We start from the raw sequence: 21,140 nt of genomic DNA, 5'->3' as shown, positions 1-21,140 counted from the left end.
TGGATGATTACATTTTGCTGGTGATAATGTATGATGTGTTGCGGGTTGAGGTAGTGGGTTGCACTAGAAAGCATTGCACGTTTGTATGTGTGGAATTTTACCTGCATAATACCACACTCGATGAAGGGGTTATGGTCCATCGCTCTTAGGTTGCACCCTTGTATTTCAGCCCTTTTATCGACTTCAGCAGGGCAGCCCGTGTGTAGGCATCAGGCCGCCGCCCGTCCCCGTCCCTGCAGGCACCACTCTAACGGCAGCGCGGTGGAGGTAACGGGCTGCGCGGGCTCCTCTCGGGAACGGACGCTTCCATCGCACCGGCCGCCGCCGCCCCGTGGTCCCCTTCTCCTTCTCTTTCTCCTCCTGTCACTGTGTCTCTCGACAGCTCCCGCAGGCGGGCACGCCCAGCCTGGACGTGCGGAGCGCGGCAGCCGGCCCCGGGCCGAGGGTCCGACCACGCCCCTCCCCGCCCACCTCTACCCACCTGAGGCACCGGTCTCCTCCTCATCACGTCTTTGACGTCACCCGGTCTCTCTCTCGCATCATTGGCTGCGCTCCGAGGTCTCACTATCCTCACTCCACCCCTTCAGCCAATCGGTAAGCGGGAGCCTCAGTTTCGGCCGGCCCTCCTCACGCCAGACTCTCCGCCGCTGTCTCCAGCCAGCCAATGGGCGCCGCGCCGGGCGGTGCTGTGCGGCCAATGGGAGGGCGCACTTGAAGAGCCGGCTGCCCCGGCGGTTGTTATTCCTGGGACGGGCGCTGCCGCGGCTGGTTCCGCTGGGGCGTGAGGGGCCGCCGCTGTCACACAGCTGAGGTGAGGGGGTGCGCCGGCCCTGCCGCGAGGGAGGGCGGCTGAGACCCGGCCTGACCTCGCCTGACCCGGGGCCGGGGAGCCGGCGCCTGGGGGGTCGGTCAGGCACATCTCGGTAACTGCGTTGCGCAGGGCCGCTCTGGGTGGAGGGCCGGCTGTGCGCGGATGCCGCGGCCGGGCGCCTCCCCGGGCATTCCACCCCCGTCGCCGTCCTGCGGTGAGCGGCGTGTGCCCGCTGCCCGCCGGCGGCGTGCGTGTACCACGGTCTCCGCTTCCTCGCAGGGTCCTCGTTCGGCTAGACGGGGTGGAGGAGTCCGACCCAGGCAGAGGCTGGCCTCTGGCACCTCGGCTTGCCAGCTGTCTTCTCGGGAGGGTGAGTAGCCCGGCGTGCCTGTCGGGTTGGGAGCTCGGGTGGTAAGCTTCCCTGGCATCTGCTATGATGTATTTACTGTTAATAAAATGGTATCTGAGATTATGATAATGAAGTTTAGGGTGGATATAAGAAGAAGTTCTTTACTGTGAGGGTGCTGAGGTGCTGGTACAGGTTGCCCAGAGAAGCTGTGGCTGCCCCATCCCCGGCAGTGTTCAAGGCCAGGTTAGATGGGGCTTTGAGCAACCTGGTGACCCTGCCCGTGGCAGAGGGATTGGAACTAGATGATCTTAAAGTCCTTTCCAACCCAAACTATTCTATAGTTCTATGATCTACTGTTAAGAAACAGCAGCATCTTAATGCTGTTGCTAAGAAAGAAAAATGGTAACTAAGGTTGTTGGATAGTGAGCTTGGTGCACTGTGTATGTTAGACCTAGTCTGAGGATATCAGCTGAGGGCTAACTGGTGTCCTCTGGCCTATGAATTGCGCACGTGTTATAGAGTGGAAGATGGGCGTGTTAGAGGGGGTCCAGAAGGGGGCCACGAAAATGATCAAAGGGCACATTGCCCACGGAGAGAGGCTGAGAGGGTTGGGATTGTTCAGCCCAGAGAAGAGGAGGCTCCAGGGACACTGCTGTGGCCTTTCAGTACATAAAGGACTTGTAAGAAAGCTTGTAAGAAAGATGGAGAAAGACTTTTTGCCAAGGGCTGTAGTGACAAGACAAGGGGAAAAGTGACTTTGAACTGGAAAAGAGTAGATTTAGATTAGTTAATAGGAAGAATTTCTTTGCTGTGAGGGTGGTGAGGCGCTGGCACAGGTTGCCCAGAGAAGCTGTGACTGCCCCATCCCTGGCAGTGTTCAAGGCCAGGTTGGACAGGGCTTTGAGCAACCTGGTGTAGTGGAAGATGTCCCATGGCAGGGAGGTTGGAACTAGATCATCTTTAAAGGTCCCTTCCAACGCAAACCAAGAGGCAGCATACTCTGTGGAAATGTCAAAAGTTCAGGACACCTGCAGGAACGCTGCCCCTATGCTTTTGGGAGCTGTGATGAAAACTCCATTAGTTACAAAAGGTTGATTATCTCAATCCCACTGCTGTTTAAAGGCAGTCTGCTGGGTTGATGTAGTTTGCATGGATTCTGACTCACAGCTACAAGAAGAATTAGGCTGGGTCATCAAGGCATCACAGCTAATTTAATGTCTAAATCTGTTTTGAACCTTTTTGTGAAGAATACAATTACTCTGCAAAAAACTTGGAATAAAATTGGGTAATAGTTAACATTTATTTATCCTTTAGCTCCCTTGATGTAATGCCAAAACTTGAGAGCTGATTCCCTTCATTTTCCTTTCCTGTTTTTACTTTAAAACTAGGTAACAACTAAGATAGGTAATGTTCTGTTTTGTTTTCCTGAAGATTAACTGCTGTTTATTCATTTTTTTCTCAAAATTTGCAGGTTACTTAAAGGCAACTGCAGAAGAACTGTAATTGTGATGTTTTATGTTTGAACGATGGCAATGAACGACAGCGTTAACATTTTGAACTCTGCTTATCTGGCAGTGGAATATATAGACTCTTTCTTGCCTGACAATCCCCTGCAGCAGCCATTTAAAAATGCCTGGAATTACATGCTGGATAACTACACAAAGTTCCAGATTGCAACTTGGGGATCACTTATAGTTCATGAAGTTTCATACTTCTTGCTCTGTGTACCTGGATTTGTCTTTCAGTTTATACCATACATGCAAAAGTATAAAATTCAGCAGGTAAGAGTAAGTTGTGAACTACACACTTCCTGATTTTCTTTGAACATGTAAAGTAGAAAATACAACTGCAGTTTCCTAGTTTCCAATTTATATGACCCTATTTTCCCTGTCACTAGGGCATCCTGGAAGTGGCAGAGAAAAATTACTGTATGTGTAGTAGGAGAGGAAAAAAAGAGAAGTGGATTTTTGGGGAAGGAAAGAAGTTTTTTCCTGAGGGAGGATATCCTTTCCACCATGGTGTTATAGGGAGAAAAGGCTAAGTCAATCTTTGGTAGCAAAAGTTTATACAGGAAGGTGTAATAGAATCATAGCATCTGGTGGTAGGGGTCTGTCTTACTATAAAAGAAATACATGGTGTGCTTATTTAATAGCAAGTGTTTCTTTCAAAGTGCCTGTAGGCACATCCAGTATCTAAAGATGACTGGTTTTCCCCTGGTTCATTGTAATATGAATTGGAAATTAGTAATTTCAGAAGCTGGTGGTATTATAGTGATTGGTAAAATGTCGCAGTGCAAAAACTGTGTGTTTTCAAGATAGCTTATTCCTTCACAAGCTCCTGTCTTCAGCTTCTCTTTGTGTTATTTTAGCTATGGAAATACATTCTGAGGTGTGAAGAACAAAAGCAAGCTTAAATTTGTGTTAAACTGTTGAATGTGAAATGTTCATGCTAATTGCAAACACTGGAATAACAAGAATAGTTTGGGGCAACAGGCAAAGATATCCAACCTCTGTTAAGAGAGGCTTTAAGTTTTATGGAAAGCTAGCTTAGAAAACCAAGAGATTTTGGTGAAACTGAATCCAATCCTGTGTAATTTGTATTGCCTGAGTTAATTTGGATTATTGAAGGACCTCCTATCTATCTTCCAAGGTGAAATGAAACTGCCACCAAAGTAATTTTTGCAGCACTTCAGTTATCTGCCGTAGGAGTATGCAACATAACTTTTTGTTTCTGCTGCTTCTTAGGATAAACCAGAAACATGGGAAAAACAGTGGAAGTGTTTCAAAACGCTCCTCTTCAATCACTTTTTCATTCAGCTTCCTCTGATTTGTGGCACCTATTACTTCACAGAGTATTTTAACATCCCGTATGGGTGGGAAGAGATGCCTAGATGGTAGGTACATCTTTCTCATGTGTTGGTACTGAGTTACATACAGTTGGAGGCAGAATATTTAACACATAGTGTAATCAAATCTAATACATAATAACTTTTGATGATGTAAATTGCGTTTGTTAGTCTTGCTTCTGTTGATGTTTAACTGCTATTAGAGGTTTCTAGATCTGTTTTTTTAATGGCCCCAAATTTTTCTGATAGTCAGAAGAAAGGAGATTAGGAAGGAATTTATGGGAGCGAAGCAAGATTCATGTTGGCAAGGGTTATGTATTGGGAGTTATCCAGGGGTGTTTTTTGTCTCCTGAGCATTTCTTTCTGCCACCTTGTTTTATACCATAGTAGCAGGGTGTTCATCAAAGGAGAGAAGGTACCACCTGGCTCACATTCTCCCATTTTTTGCAGTAAACTGACATACTGGGAGAGGAAGTGCAGTTAAAACTAATTCAGCTTTTTTTTTAAATTCAGTGTTCTGACAATAGCAGTTCTTCACAACAGAAGGTCATCTTTTTTGGAAAGCTATTTTCTATCTGGTTTGATAGCTGGTGCAGCTCTATATTTTTAGGTCTTATAGTCTATGGGTGTTCTCTATAGATTATGTGTGTAACGTTGGAATGACAGCTTGTTGTATTGCATGCTAACTCACTTTGGCATATAAACGATGACCTGATAAGCACATTAGCCCTTGTACCTGGTAATTAATATTTTCGGTATGTTATAAAGGTGATGCCAATGTCAGTCAGTAAGAGCCATAAGCATTTCCCACCCTTACTAGCATATAAACTATTTTATCTTTCAGGATTATGCATCTGCTAGTATATTCTATAACTAATAGCTCTTCTGCTTTTTAAAGGTATGTCCTCGTTGGCCAGTGTTTTGGATGTGCGGTGATTGAGGATGCCTGGCACTATTTCCTGCATAGATTGCTGCATCACAAGAGAATATACAAGTATATCCATAAGGTTCACCATGAGTTTGTTGTATGTATTCCTTTATTTTTTTAAAAAATAGTTTTTAGTATATGTGGTTTCATACAACTTATTTGAAAGTCTTATTTCATAGAGTCATAGAATCATCCAGGTTGGAAAAGACCTTTAAGATCATGAAGTCCAATCATTCCCCCAGGACTGCCAAGTCCACTGCTAAACCATGTCACTGAGGGCCTCATCTGCATGGTTTCTGAACACTTCCAGGGATGGCGATTCCACCACTTCCTTGGGAAACCTGTTCCAATGCCTAATCACCCTGTTTCTGAAACACCTCCTGTGATTATATTTCATTTAATGGGAATGAAAGATTGCACTCTTGCTAAAGTTTGATCATGTCTGTTGAGCTAGGTGAACCAGGCTTTTACAAGTGTATTTATATGTCTCATTGTTAGGGGAGGGGAAATGGTAGGTTTCTGGTTTCGATTGTCAGTTCTCCACCACCTACTGTGTTATCCGGAGCATACTAATCCCCAGAAGACAATCCAGCCAGGCGGTTCCTGCACGGCCTCTGTGTGCATCATATGTGCAGCATACTTGATTCAGGGAAGGATTATAGCTTTGCATATGGGCTTCTGGAAGCAGTATAGCCAGTTACATCATAATGCATTGAGAGCACAGTGCAGTACAGAGATACTTGGGGTGGTTCTGTATTTAGCGGTGTTGGAGCTGACATTGAGCACAAGGTAATGAGCCATGCTTGGCTGGAGATGGCACTGTTCTGAGCCAGGCAGGGTGCAGCAGTGCTTACACCTTACAGTTAGTATAGCTGTGTTTAGATGGCGCTGTCTCTGGGTCACAAAGTCAGTGCCACTATGTTTGTGTACTGCTGTGTTTCAGTGTATAACCTACAGGGTGCCTAAGGTAAACTGCAAGCTACTGGGTCGGGGGTGGTTTATATGGGCTGCAAATAATAGAGAAGCTTGGCATTGCCTAATGCATGCAGATGTATGTACAGCTGCAGCAGCAGCTGCTGTTTTTCTCTTGCTTTTGGCAGCCCCTCAGGTCTCCAGCAGGAGCAGCTTCTGTCCATTATTCTTGAGAGTGCTTAGCAGTTCACACTTAAGTGATCTCGAGTCTAATGGCTGTTTCACTAAAAACTTTCCCTGGTAGTAAAAGGTGATGATTTTAAAATTGCTCTTAAGGCAAAGTGATTTTTTTTTTTCTTTTTCCTGATAATCAAACTTAGAACCTTTAGCATTAGGTTAAATTTTTTTAAGCTGTTCTTTTTATACTACTTTTGAAAACTCTCTATGGAAGGTCAGTTTTGGTAAACTAAATGTAGGAATGACTGCTGTATGCATAGGAAAGAATGTCTTATTTCAATCTCAAAATAGCATTTGAACAGTATTTTAAAATATCATCAAAGATGAGGTTTTTTTCAATTTTTATTTTTAAAATAAATTTCTAAGTGAATCCTGAGTCTGAGAATATATTGACTTCCTTCTTTCTTCTGTTTCTGAGACTTGATGCATAACAAGGCTGATAGGAGCTTGCCAAACACTCATATTCCTGAAATAACGCTTTGGCCTGGGGTAGTGGTAAGCCTAAATAAAAGGTTTCAACTTTTCAACTAGTAGTGAAGTGTTTGGAATCACTAATGGAATGATAATCTTCATGACCTTGAAATGCTGTTTTCTGATTTTCCCAACAGGGAGCTTAACACCTGTGTTAGGACTCTTGCTCAATCAATACCATTTCCTTTGCCCATAACATCATTCTATTTGTTCTAGTCTTGTGGGGTAATGGGAAGGGGAGAGTACCACAAAATGGTGATTCTGATTTGGGGGTATATAAAATTGAAAATGGTGACTGTTTTCCTATCTGTTTTCTCTTTCTAGTCTCCGTTTGGAATGCAAGCAGAATATGCACATCCTCTGGAAACACTTATCCTTGGAGCTGGCTTTTTTATTGGAATTGTTGTTTTCTGTAACCATGTGATTCTTCTGTGGGCATGGGTGATCTGTCGCTTGATGGAAACCATTGATGTACACAGGTGAAATCCTCATTACTTTTTAATATTTGCTTTTTCTCTCTCCCCGAGTCTGTCTCAAACTTACCTGTTTCACTGACATTTACTATGTATTTTGCACTGAAGTGCTTTTATGCATCTTACAGAGAATGACACAACCTGCGCCGTTATCACTGTTTTCTGGTTTGAGGTAGTATTAGTAATAAATCTTGCTAATTAAGAGAGTATAGATTATCAGATAGAGCATCTCAAAGAGGTCTCAGAAGTTAGGTGCTTTAGGATGTCTGGCTCTTGATATTTGGTATACAAGTGATCTTATGCATATTAGAAAGCTGAAAATCAATTACAAAAAGTGATATTCCAGCCAAGAGTTTTTTCCATTTAATGCTTTGTTAGACAGTTTCCCAGAAAAGAGAAACTTTAGACTATACAACCACTGACTGTCTCTAAAATAAATATATAAATTGCTTTTGTTTGTTTGTTTATTGAAGGACAAGACTCTTGTCTCTGTTGTAAAACTGACTTCCTTCAAATTTGGATCCAAAATGCTAGTGCAAATCTCAGTAGGATTAGTTGAGTTCATCTGCAAATGAATGAGCTTTTCTTTCCTATGTTCAAGAGAAAGAGTACAGTAAGAGTAATTTTTGAAATGCTATTATTACACTCGACCTTGTATCTGTAAATATATTATGAAGCATATAGGGTTTTATTGTAAGCTGAGTGTTCAGTGTTTTAGTGGAACATGAGCTACTAATGAATTCATTGTACAAATCATTGCTGGCTTAGTTACATATTGCTTGCAGACTGAGAAGTATATGTTGTGACATATCATTAAGTAACTGATGCAAAATATGAATCTACTTTGATAGTTACCATTTTAGTTTGTGGTCTACATGAGCTGTTTATAACAAACTACCTTGTGCTCTCCCCACTAGGTGGTGGTAAGATGCTTTCCAATACTGTTAAGTTAGAGTTGAAATCCCTCCAAAGCAAACTGCTCTGGTTTTAATATTACTTTAATCATATATTTTGAATGTTAAACATTTGAATAACTTTCAGTAAACTGAAAACAAGAGTAGAAATACTACAACTGTAGTTGATTTGAGATGCTGCTTCATGAGCAGCTGAACTGATGTTCATAGCTTGTTACTAAAAGATCATGTAATTTCTTGTTCTTCGTCCCTAATATCACTATTGAGTCAGTTAAAGCTGTGATTTTATTTATTTATTTATTTTAGGTGACTTGCTTAAATGTTTTCGTACTGCGTAGTAAACTGAGCTGAAAAGGTCAACAAGTGCCAAAGCCACTTTGGGATAGTTGACAGAAGTATTTGGCTAGGATAGGAGGGATTTTGAGCCAGTATTACAGTGAATACCTCAAGGCCTTACAATACCAAGTTTTTTTATTGCATAAAAGTTACAGGTTAGTGTCTATATTTTGTAGTTTATATCTGGGAAAAATCCTTACTATAGTTGCTTTCTTTTTTTCTCCCCTGTAGTGGCTATGATGTTCCGCTGAACCCTCTTCATTTAATACCTTTCTATGCTGGGGCCCGTTTTCATGATTTCCATCACATGAACTTTGTCGGCAATTATGCTTCAACCTTCACGTGGTGGGACAGAATCTTTGGTACAGACTCTCAATTCATTGCCTATAAAGAAAAAGAGAAGAAGCAACAACTCATAACAAAGAAGAAGGTTAACTAAATTTCCAGTGTAAAAATTCTGATGCTAATACTGGTAGTCAACTTTTGCTTTTCTGTAAAGCATAATAGTGATTGGGTGTTAAGCATAAATCTTGTTCCTTGGCTACTAAGTGGTAGGGAAAAACGGCTGATTACACTGCAGTATCTTCCTAATGGGAATGCTTTCTATTTTATACGTAAGTACTGCATATATTTTAACTACAGATTTAAAGATGATGCAAAAAATCTGAGAAGACTTGTGTCTATCCATTTTTCTGGGGGAAAAAAATAATTCAATTTTATCTTTAATGTTGCCCACTTTGAATCGAGGTAGAATTGTATAGGAACACTGAAATTGGACTTAGTTTTTTAAATATATATTCTTAAATTTGTAATATCAAATAGCAGAACATATTAACTAGTATCAGCACTGTATTATTTAAATATTGGGTAAAAGTTGCTTAAAACCAAAACATCTGTTAATAGGAAGCTTGGACAGGCATTTTGCACACTGGATACTGCAACTGTTAATAACAGAATACGTGGCTAAACATGAATTAGCAGAGACATTCCTGATCTAGATTTATTATGTTATTTTAGTTTATAAGTAAAAAGAATAGGAGTTTTTATTTGAAGAAACTGGTTTTTTGCTGCTCTCTTGAAGTTGGTCTGTCAGTGTACTTAGCATTTACATTACATTCTTCTCTATGTGTTGTAATTTGCTGAACTGACTTGTTGCTATATTTGCACTTGTGACTGATGAAATAAATGTGGTTTGGTTTGATGTGTGTATTATACCTTTCCTATGTTTTTTAATACAAAGTTGTGATAAAAATCATGTAGGATATAGTGTCTTACTCTGTTCATCTCTTTAATGAAGAAGCATTTTTTCTGTTAGAATGGTCTTAAAACAGTTCCATCTATTAAACTAGAGAGACAGCAGAAAGAAATGGAGCCCATCTTGTAAATTCTGCTGATCTGTGTATTGAAGGACTTGGATACATAGATAATCGATGTAGTGGCAGCTTCTGGGCCAAGTGCATTCTCAAGTTAAGCTACAGCTTTTGCAAACTAGAGTCTCAAAATACACTACTTGAGTTGTACTAGTAGTAGAGACAGTAGACTAATATTGTTGAGTCTACTCTAAATATTTGTCTGTTGCACAGGAAATAACAGTGGAAGTATTTAAGAAGGGCTTAAACCCTTATAAAGATCTTGCACTTTGTATTTTGATGTCAGCTGCTCTTCAGACTTAAAATACCACTTCATCTACCCTTTAAGTCCTTTAGAGATGCTTACAGTGTTTAAGACCACCTGAATCTTGATGCTGCTTCCCGTGTAGTCTAGTGTAATACCTAAAATAGGGCCTCCTGTGAAAGTGCAGATGAGATCCTGCTTCTAACAAAACCCCAAGGTGTTAATGACATTCAGAGTGATTCAAATGTTACTTTAGATGTGGGAGTGGTTCAGATTCCTCTTCTGCATGTGTTTTGTAGAAGCTCTTACTTCTCTATCTCTATCCCTGTTGAAATTTGGCGTTCTTCCTGTTCTCCTTCCCTCTAAAAGGAAGTAAAAACGCTTGACCGTGGCGGGTGAGTGGAAGCTGAAATCCCTGTATTATTCGGTTTTCAGCAGAGTCTGGTACTTAAGACTTGTGAGTCCATATGCACTGCCAGCCTGAACTCTCCGTGGTAGAAGTGACCTCTTTAATCAGATTTTAAAGATGGCCATTATCCTCTTTGCTTTGCCAACTCCCACTCATCCTGCAGCTGCAGCTATACTTAGCTTTGTTTTACTGAACCCGTAGCCTAAAAACACGAGCTTTCAGTGCTTCAGATTTTCCCTATGTATACGATCCTATTCACTATTTCTCGCCTCCTGGCTGATGCCTATGCACACAGTTGCAAAATTTTGTACAACTGTAAGCCAATTGCTTAAATGCTCCAGTAAAGGTATTTGTAAAAGCTTGGGGTGTCCTCAGCTATTGGAGAGCTTCATCAGAGCACTAAAAGCTTGATAGATTACTTATAAAGTTGCAATATATATTCCATTCTTCAAGAGGTTTTGAAAACAAGGAATGTAATTTTAACACGTTCCTTAGGCCGTCTTTTTAGGTGGTGTGCATGGGGTGTTTGGTTTTTTTCTAACACCCATTGCTAATTTAGGTTGTTTGGTTATTTTATGTACATCTTGAAGTGTACAATGTGCTTTTGATCCTCTTTCTTTAACAAATCCCTGGAGAATTATGCAAGCTGTGATTTATAGATTTACTATTTGCTGAAAAAACATGCCCACTGGACCATTCTTAACACAGGAACTCACATTAGAAAACCACCAGCTTGTTTTGCTGCAGGATGCAAGAAGACCCATGTTTTATTACCACCTTTTCAAATGCAGAACCTTGTATTCAGTATTGAAGATGATGCTGGCTAGTAAATGACCTGCCTCATTAATATATGTTTTATGGACATCAAGAAATGAGTTAGGCAATTATATTTTTGATGTTTTAGGCCTTTATTAAATAACTAGGGTTTTTTTCCATATTTAGTCAAAGTGACTACAGAATATGTGTAGTTCTGAAAACTGAGAGGGTTTTGTGCAATGGGTAAAAATGAAAGCAAGATCCGGGTAACAGGTTTTGGCTCTTTACAAGGCACAACAAAACCTTACACAATCTGTTCTCCTTTATCCTCTTTAGCAAGGAGACAGATTTAACTCTTGAAAGTGGTAGAATAGAGGAATAAGTGGGGGAGCGACTTTTTCTACAACTTAAATCTTCTTGAATGTCCAGTTTAGTTTAACTAAGGGTCATCTGTTGGAAATAACAGCTTGTACTGTCCCTTAAGATATGACAATAATTAAGTTCTATGGAAGCAATGAATTCATTTCTTGGGCTTTGTGTCAAAAAACCATGGAAACTTGAAAAGTGTAATAAATTGTTAAGATTAGGATTTCAAAATAATCAACTGGTTTTGGCTGCTGATATAGCATACTAAATTAAGGAGGTTTACATTACACTATAGCAGAGCTTGCCAGAAAATATTAATAGTGATTGATACCATGATTATATTGGTAGATTAAGAGACTTCATTTGTTTTCCTCAGTGAGTTTATAATAAATTACTGCTGAGTATTTCAAGATAATTTTAAAGAAAAGCGATATGTTTCTAAATTTTTAACATTCATTTTTATTGAAAAATGATATTACTAAAAACTACATTATAGCTACAGGCAGTTATTGCTAACTACAGTGTCTGGTTCATTGCTTCCAAATCTCCATCCCATTTCTGCTGACTCCCTCTCTGTCATCTGCAGCCTCCTGGTAAATCTCAGCCACTGGAATGTGTAACTGGCAGGTCCAGGGAGAATGCAACTTTTCACCATTGGTTCTTGCTATAATTTTCAATCTGTGCAGGTAATAAACACAGCAGTCAAATCGCTTTTCAATTGTGTTTTTACTAACTGGATTATACCATGTCCTTGACAGTAAGGCATATCCTCTGTTTCTCAGATTGCTCCCGTGCCTTGTCTCTGAATTTTCAGTGTCTTGGTTCAGCTGCAGATACCAGAGCTGTGCGTCTACACTATTCTCTCTAATACCACTTTGGTATAATCACATCCTTCCTCTTTAAATATTGTCTTCTGTCTAAACATTCAAAGACAAAATTAGCTGTTCTGCAGCATTATGCTGGAAAATATTATCAAGTTACCCATCTATCGGGATCTTTCAATGCTTCTAGCAATACTGCTCGCCAGACTCTTGCAGAGTGGTTTATATTTCTTGCTTTTAAGTGTAATTTGCAATTTTCTGCTCTGAAATATTTAAATGTGCTTGACTTACCGAGTAATCTGAGTCACATTCCAGAGCTGCTATATCCTTCTTATTCGTTCTTTGTCATCCGTAGATTTTAATCAGTTTTGATTCACATGTATGTAATCACTGAGTAAATTAACCCCCAGACTTGAAATACCAATCCCTGTGGAAGACCAGAAGAACACTCATGTTAGATAATGACTGACCACTTTTAAAAACCCTGTCAGCCAGTTTTAGGAACCCTAACAATGATCCTGCATGGTAGTTTCTCTCTATGAGAGTGTTTGGCACTATAGCCATGCCACTGCTCAGAAGCAGCATTGCAGTTCAGTGTCTGGGCCCCAGCATCATGCCGGGAGCTGTGGTTACCCCTACAAACTGAAACAACGGACAGCAGTGAGCCATCTGTGTAGGTATGCAGTGTGTAAGTGCGAATGTCACATACATTTTGTATTAAATTTACATTACAGTCTCTAGAGAGCTTTTATGTACATGTGTAGGATGCTCAGCACCCCGGCAAGAGAACAGTAAGCTCCCAAATACCTGATAGGGTTGAGTTTCAAGTAACATGGGTGAGTCATTTAAAAGATGGAGACAATAAAATATTCAGACTTGCAATACATAACTGGAAGGTGGGTTGTTTTTTTCTTTTCCCTTTCTGTCACCTTCTGTGTAACTGCCTCATCTGTGTTTGGATTTTTCAAAATTACTTATTTCTAGTTTATATTTCCTTTGAAGTGCCTTATGTGAAACCTGTTCTCTAGGTACTGGAAAAGCTGCAACTTTCCATATCTCAACCCTGTTTTGCAAGTATCACAGAAATAGAGCCACTGAGTTGTGCAAGACATTTTGGAAGTTGGTAATAGAAAATTCTGTCTTGAAGACGTAGCTTCGAGTGACCAGAGCTACCAGGTACGATATGGATATATAATCACCATTCAGATAAGTTTTATAAAAGCTGCTTACAACTCACAAGTTATCTCTATCTACTTGTCCAGAAATCTGTCAACACTGAGATCAACTGTTTTCTTGTTTAAAATGATTTGAGCTATTCTATTCCTATCATTGATTTCTTGATCAAAATCCTTACCAGCTTTTACCTGGTCTCTTAGGACATACGTGATCTAGGGCTGGTTTTTGGGAATAGCTGTGCTGTGTTAATACTCTAATTAGTCTTTCAGAATTTTTCCAAGGCTTGAAAATGTGATATAACTGGATATTAGGCCAAAAATAGCCCTTCTTAGAGGGGGGGCTTAAAGACCACCTAGTGATTTGGTCTTGCTGATCTGAACACGCTTCTCCCTTGCACATTATGTTCAGCTTATTTATATGTTAGAAAATACTGTCTTCTTTATGCAGTGTAGTGCACTTTAACACTTCTTTCCAAATATAAACCAGAGAAGTTTACTGAGTATTTCCATGGCACAATTATTAACAGTACTTTGTTATTAATAACATAAATAGTGTAAATATAATTTAAATATCTGACCTCCATCGTAAAGTGTTTTGAGATTTCTGTTGTTCCTGATGTACTTCTATTGTTTCTAATGGACGTTTTGGGGTTTGGCTTTTTTTCATTTTGGGTTATACAAGAAAGTAGTTACATCAGCCTGCTTGCCACACACAAAAAAAGCGCAGTTACTCAAATCTTGTAAGCAGAACTCTGTGAGTGTGAGGGTTTGGTTGGTTTGGGGTTTTTTTTGAAGATTTATTTATATACTTGCTAGTGAATCATGACTTGCTGAAAAAGACAGATTCAGGCAAGTCAAAAGTATGTGGACGTTTGAATCACATTCAGCAAGTTGTTTTGGCCAAACGAATGGAGTGATATGTAATTATATATGAACGTTATATGTACATTTGTGTATATTTTTATATATATTTGTCTATAAGTAAGTATTTTTGGAAATATCAATGAAATTTTCTTCAGTATTACAGAATTATTTAGGCTGTTTGTTAGCAAAATATAATCTATTATTCTGTGTCATATACAGGCATAAAAGAGACATAATCCAGATTTGAAATCTGATCAGGACATTATCTGGACGGGGAGCACTTGGGCTCCACTCCCTGCTCTAATTAGTTTTATTAGCTTACAAGGCCATACCTAGGAGCCTGGTTATGCATGCAGGCTGAGAATGTACTTGGGGTTAGGGTATTCTTCTGAGACTAAAGCAAGTGCAAATCCTTTTTCCATATTACAAGGGAATTTGGGCTTTGCCTGTGGTGATAGTCATTGTCTCTGAACTATGGAAAAGTGGAGGAGGGATTGGGTAGAAAGGAAGTCATAAATTTACTCCTCCTGCTCAGTTCTGCAAATGCTCCTAAGATCTCTGACAATCTAAGCAGTCTTTTGTAATCCCTTATTAAAAAGAAATTAGTACATGTGAACTAAAAATGAAATATTTGATAGTATATAAAGCGCTCTGTTTTACACAAGATATGTATATGCATGTGTTTTTACAAGTACCCATTCTCTTAATTTTTTAGAAGTGGTGAGTTAATCAGGAAATTAATGTGGTACCATTCAGTTCTAGTTGTGAGACTAATTTTGTGTAGTGCATAATGATTTAGTCCTTGCAGAGATTAATGGAAATAGATGATTTCTGAGCCTACTTGTATCTTTCAGTGACATCGTATTTTGGGCAAATAAATCTGAAGGGAATCCAATGAGGGTTGCTGCACTGCACAAAGGTTTCTTTGACTGATCAGAAAGTTCTCCCAGAAAATGATAGCGTAAGTCTAAAATCACAGCATCAGCAGATTTGTTTGCTTTGTGTATAAGGCGCAAGGGAAAGTGATGAAGAAAACAAGGAATATTTAGCCTGTGATGAATGTAGCCAACAAAAGTGATAAAGCATGTGAATCTTTTGAGTGCTGGGTCAGCTACATTTAGTTGCAGTTCATCTTGGAGCTCTGAGAGCGGTGCACATATTGCACATAATTCTAAAGTAGCGTGAAGTTCTAAACAAATTTATAATACCATTCCTGTCATTAGGAGGAGAGAAGCCAGAGGGACGGCACGTCTGTGACCCTGAATCTGAGCAGTGATCTTGGGGAGAGAAAACAACATACCAGGGAGTCTCTGTACATCCAAATCTTGCAAAATCCTTAGAGCAAATTTGCATTTGTATTGCCATAACCCCAGAGCTAATGTGACATTTTATGATAGGCATCTCCCAACGTTCTTTAGCAGTAAGAATGGAGAGTTGAAGGCTCCAGAACTGCTCTGATGGCTGCAGCTCTGATGGCTGCATTCTTGTAACCCTGGAATTAAATCAGACAGAGAAGCCTCTGAACCCCATTGGCATTGAAAAATGTGAGAACTGGGTGAGCTGACCTTTGATTCTTGCTCCAAATAATCCAGTAAGTACTTATATATAGTAGTTGCATTTTCAGGTTTGGGTTGCAGATGCTGGATGGGTTTCCAAGCTGGTATATCACCAAGTGTCAATGAAGGTGTTCTCCTAGAAGACATTATTTCCATTACCTTATTGGTTGGAACTAGACAACCCAGAATTTAGGAAAATATCCATATGATCACAAGGAATTATTAACAAACGTTCCTGAAAATTGATTCAGTATAAACTGGTGATGAAAGGGGATATTATACAGGCTCACTCTTTTCAACTAGAAGAGCAGGGTAAAATATGTATTGAATTATTGAGGACAAGAATCTACTTGTAGAAGTATGAGTTGGATGTGTGATTTTCAAACTTTTCAAAATATTGAACCGCTCAAATTTTTCCAGCGAGGCTTTGTGTCCTTTCAAAATAATAATAATAAAAAAATACTGATATGGAAGTTGCTCTCTAGCATTTAGCCTTTTTCTTTTATCAGGTGCCCTTTATGGACTGTTTCAACATAGTCTAAACACCTCTGCCTATAAAAACACGTTGAAAAACGGATGGCTTCAGAAGGCCTCTTGTATCTGCGGTCTAGAAGAGACTGTGATTTGTTAATGTATTGCAAATGGTTCCTCACATGAGCATTTATTCCCATCGAACATAGTGGGATGTACTAAGTCAGTATTCTCAGCAAGTCTTGCTTTCTCCTTTGCTTTCTGTGATGCAGCAAAGCCTCACAGATGATGAGCAAAGCAACCTTATAGACGATTGTTTATAGTGTTCCCTGTGAGGTCATTTTTGTTATTCTGCAGTGGTGCTGTTTGACTCTTTGACAGTGGGTTAGTTAACCCGTTGAGACTGCCTGCATGCCCCGCAGGATAGAAAAATAAAACGACGGGAAAATGCGCTCCCGGGTTCTTGCAATGCATTATTATCATGAGAACAGCTTCAGAGGCTTCCGCCCGCATCGTGCGGCTCCGGTACCGCGGGGCCGCGCCCGCATCTCCGCCCTCCGTGGGGAGCTCCCGCTTCTCCCGCCGCAGCCCGCGGACAGGGGCGGAGCGGCCGGTCCCTCCCTGTCCCTCCCCATCGCCTCCGCCCGCCCTCCGCTCCCTCCCTTTTTCCTTCCTTCCCTCCCTCCCGCCGGGAAGGGCGGCAGCTGCGCGGCCACGGGCAGCCGTGCGGGATGGCGGTGCGGGTGCGGGCGCTGCTGCTGGCGCTCTGCGGGCTGCTGGCTGCCTGCCGGGCGGCGGAGCCGGCGGCCGGGGCGGGGGGCAGCAGCCGGCGGCGGCGGCTGAGCTCCGAGGAGGGCATCTCCTTCGAGTACCACCGGTACGCCGAGCTCCGGGAGGCGCTGGTGGCCGTGTGGCTGCAGTGCCCGGCCATCACCAGAATCTACACGGTGGGGCGCAGCGCCGAGGGCCGAGAGCTCCTGGTCATCGAGGTGTCCGACCGTCCCGGCGAGCATGAGCCCGGTAAGGAGAGGGCTGGAAGGACGGCAGCGGGCGGCCCCCGGCGATGCTCGCACCTGGCGGCGGGTAGCGGCGGGGCGGAGATGCCTGGGGCTGCCGCCTTGGGACCGGGGGCAGCGGGCAGGCGCTGTCCCTTAAACACGCGCTCCGGTAGCGGTACCGGCCGTCAGCGACCGCCTGCGCTCAGCGCAAAGCGTCTGTGTGTCACTGCCGTTGGACTTAACGCGCTGTTAAAGAGAGAAACGCGCTGAATTCCCTACAAAAGATGAGGAGATGCAGCAGCAGTGGGGAACGAACGCGCTCCCGAGGTCGCTCTGCGGGCGCGCACCTGGTGCAGCGGTGCTAGGAGGCCGCGGCCCCGGCTTTCCGCTGCCCCGGCACGAACCGAGCCGCCGCGGTAACGGCGGTAGGTGTGAGTGTGCCTGGGGGAGCAGTGTGGCACGTGCAGACTGCAGGCACTCGCACGGCCCCCTCGGGACACGCGGTCATGTGTACCTGGGGTTCAGGCTCTTTTGGTAAAAGGTGATGTGATTTGTGCTCTGCGTTAGTTTCACACCTCTAGGTGCACACTCTTCATCCTTTCCAGTCTCAGAATTGATAGTATAATTTACATCTATATGTGAAAAGGCTTAATCTTTCAAGCTGCTGAATATGAGAGGCCCAGCCATAAGCTACCTACAGTCACGTTTTCACATTTCCCTCCATAGGTTACATATCTGGACCGGAAAGCTGTGATTTTTAGGTGGAGATGTAGCTTCTGTGGGTCTTGGGGATTTGGTCTATACAATTAGGCCTCAATATTCTGCTTCATGACCTAACTGTAACCTTGCTTTGCACTCCCAAGGGACTTACATTTTTTTACTCACTGCATTAGGACTACCAATAAAACTTAGAGGTTATAGGATACAGGACATAAGGCAGAAGAGGAAGACAGGGTAGCAAAGCATTATCTTGAAATGAAAAATGTAGGAATTGCAATGGAATTTGAAAAATTTCTTTGTGGTATGTTGCCATCTTGATGTGACGGGTGATCCTGATGCTAAGAATTAACCTATTGCCACTACGTAATTTGCACACTGGAATGATACACAATTATTATTGGGACTTTGCATTACTGTCAGGGGACAGTTGCTACATCTCATTTATTTGGCATTTGTGTCAAGCTAGCTGAAACGGGGACAAAAGAGCACCCTGTGCAGTATGAGATGGAGCCGTGGCTCTTCCTAGAGATGCGCTGCTTCTCCTGATGGTGTCAGTGATGTGAGAAAGCGTTTGTCATTGAGCCCAAGCGAAAGAGATCCAACCGTGTATCGATGAGCAGTAACAAACTGCAGGAAAAAAATTCCAATGAATTGCATCCACATATAAGCCACAGTGAATGTCAGGCATTTCCTAGAACGTGCTTGGTCCCTCACAAAGGGAGCCCTATACATGAAAATGCCACATGCTGTAATGTCCAAATCACATGTCAGGGAATGTGATGAGTCCTGGCAATCTTTAGTGCTGGATGCTGAAAATGCTGCTTTATTTTTTTTTTTTTTTTTTTTTTTTTTTAGCAGAGGATTAACCAGGGTTTGAACCAGAGAAAATTCATTGTCTTATTTCAATCATTCTGTGAGGTACTGAGCGTTTCTCAAAAAGTGCAGACCTACTGCAGCTTTTGCCATCTGCAGTGGCACATGAGAGAGACTCAGGATCCTTTTAGGAAGGGCAGGGAGCCAGATCCCACGCCTAGTTATTGTTTTGCTCCTTTGGAAGAATTGTAAGACAACATCCCTACTGCTTTGTTACAGAGCCTAAGCACATACATGTTATCCTAACCATTGCATTAAAGTGTTTTCTTCTTAATAACGTGCCCTTTCTTCTACTGTGTGGTAAAAGGTAGCACTGTTTATTTTTCTATGTGAGCTTTTTTGAGCTGTGCAGTAAAAGAAATGGAGCCTTGTACCAGCGTTGGCAGGAACTACGAGGCTGATTCTGCAGCTGAGGGGGGATCCTTGTTCACGCTGAGCATCCGGAGCAACAATAAGAATCAGGATATTTTGTGTGATTAAGGCTTGCATGATCAGGACCTGATTTACTATCATCTAGTATTAAAAAATTATAGAGATTCACAAACAAATACATACATATGGTTATTTTTTCTTTTTTTTCATGGCAGGCTAAGAAGTTTTTATTCCTGCATGTAATCTGTCCTACAAGCTATCTTGAGTGTCACAACGTTTATTCTTAAATATATATAAGTATAAACGAAATATATGCTGTGGCTAATAGGTTTATGGTCTGTAGAGAGCTCATGCTTCTAGAAGCCTGGTGAGTATGCAGGGATGGTGACTGAATTATCTAGTGAGCCACTGCGAAAACAAAAAGAAGTTTCTATTCACTTAGTGAGCAAGTTGATGAAAAAATAGATCAGGAAAGTGTCAGCAGAGCATCAATAAAGACTGTGCTGAGTAAAGAGGCTTTGTACTGAGTAAATCAAATACTGCACTTACATGCATACATTGCATAATCACGCATATTGCACGGCTGTGCAATGTTGTGTGAATGCATGTAGTAGTATGCAAGCATATAAACTTTAATTCTAGAGTATAAGCTATTTTTTAAATTGAATATGTAATAGACATGCAATATTTGAAAAAAAAAAATGCATGAGAGAAATAGGAAAATTTTAGAAATGTACTTTAGACTTCCAAAGCAACTGGAATTAATCCTTGGTGAATGAAGCAATTGGAATGAATCGTTAAGGCCTCCTCTCTGGCTGGGGCAAATATACAGTATGAGGATTTTTCTTTTTAAAGTCCTGATACTGTATTGGAAACCAGAATGACTCCATATGAGCCAGTCTGGTTTCTTGTATAAACATATAAAAAGTCTTGGTAAATCTTGGAAACCTGGATTAGTAACTTGGAAGGTGTGAACTGAGCCCTCACTGAGCTCTTCCCAGGGACATGCTAAATGCCAGAAGTGTGAGACTGCCTGAAGCTTCTGATCCTACATGAAATACTCGGAGAATGTGCTGCCTTCTCTGCAAACTTGAACACCATGCTACCTGTGCTCCCCTTGTGCTTCATGCCCAACAGAGTTCGGTCTAACAGTTTGCAGGTTTGTTTTTTTGTGACAGCAATTTCTTTAGGCCGATACTGCACCCATATAGGAGATTAGAGTCTGCAACCACTGATGGAAAAGAAGCCCTTGAATAAGGGGAAGCAAAACCCGGAGATGAAGACTTTTGAACTTTGACAGTTTTATACTGAGGCAGCTCTTCCATGCAAATAATCTCACTTTGACTTGGTGGGGACTAGATGGTCAAGGCAGAGGAAGACTTGAATGAGACTGTATCAGTGGTCAGATGTAGAAGGTGTTGCATGAACCTAGACTGGGAGTGATCAAAATGTTTTGGAGTAGCTTTGACTACCTGAGAAAATACAATTTTTGTCCCTGTGCTTGCCAAAAATTAGCAAAGATGGTGGGTGGCAAGGTGAGATAAAGTGAGGAAATTGTGGGAAGTTGATGATGAACTGAGGGAAAAAAGTGGACAGTCGATAGTGACGCACAGATTATTTCTGGGACAAACTAAACAATATTTTGCCTTAATTCAGATGGAGAATACTGACTACTCCTGAGAGAGGAAATAGACTCTTGCTTTGGATATCTCATGTTCTGCTGAACAAACACCCAATGGATGCTGATCTCTTGAGGCTTCTTTTTTATTACCATAACTAAGCTCATTTTGAGCATAAGTTTGTATTCTTTAATAGCAATGATATATATTTAGAATTGATTAATACCAAAAGCAGTTCCTGTGCCATTAA

The 21,140-nt window shown here is 41.5% G+C and overlaps 2 protein-coding genes across 2 annotated transcripts in view; both read left to right on the top strand.

Annotated features, from left to right (window-relative positions):
- The first annotated feature begins 668 nt into the window (after positions 1-668).
- On the top strand, positions 669-9,479 carry MSMO1 (methylsterol monooxygenase 1). The gene is made up of 7 exons (XM_030491525.1): positions 669-811; positions 1,091-1,181; positions 2,632-2,941; positions 3,905-4,053; positions 4,904-5,030; positions 6,878-7,032; positions 8,508-9,479. The coding sequence occupies exons 3-7, from the start codon at positions 2,687-2,689 to the stop codon at positions 8,713-8,715; spliced, it is 894 nt and encodes a 297-aa protein (XP_030347385.1). The 5' UTR covers positions 669-811; positions 1,091-1,181; positions 2,632-2,686; the 3' UTR covers positions 8,716-9,479.
- Positions 9,480-16,867: 7,388 nt separating this feature from the next.
- CPE (carboxypeptidase E) overlaps positions 16,868-21,140 on the top strand; it is a 59,983-nt gene continuing 55,710 nt past the window's right edge. Inside the window, exon 1 of the mRNA XM_030493455.1 lies at positions 16,868-17,328. Coding sequence (XP_030349315.1) covers positions 17,040-17,328 — 289 coding nt within the window. The 5' untranslated portion in view covers positions 16,868-17,039. The remainder of the gene's footprint in view (positions 17,329-21,140) is intronic.

The sequence above is a fragment of the Strigops habroptila genome, chromosome 7 (assembly GCF_004027225.2).
Source record: "Strigops habroptila isolate Jane chromosome 7, bStrHab1.2.pri, whole genome shotgun sequence".
Taxonomy (NCBI): domain Eukaryota; kingdom Metazoa; phylum Chordata; class Aves; order Psittaciformes; family Psittacidae; genus Strigops; species Strigops habroptila.
The sequence above is the reverse complement of the archived record's forward strand: the minus strand, read 5'-3'. Positions and strand labels throughout refer to the sequence as shown.

Excerpts from the sequence above, each read along its gene's own strand:
- MSMO1 (XM_030491525.1), top strand. The coding sequence starts at position 2,687 with ATGGCAATGAACGACAGCGTTAACATTTTGAACTCTGCTTATCTGGCA. Across the intron at positions 2,942-3,904 it reads AAAAGTATAAAATTCAGCAG|GATAAACCAGAAACATGGGA; the intron begins GTAAGAGTAAGT and ends GCTGCTTCTTAG. Across the intron at positions 5,031-6,877 it reads AGGTTCACCATGAGTTTGTT|TCTCCGTTTGGAATGCAAGC; the intron begins GTATGTATTCCT and ends TTCTCTTTCTAG.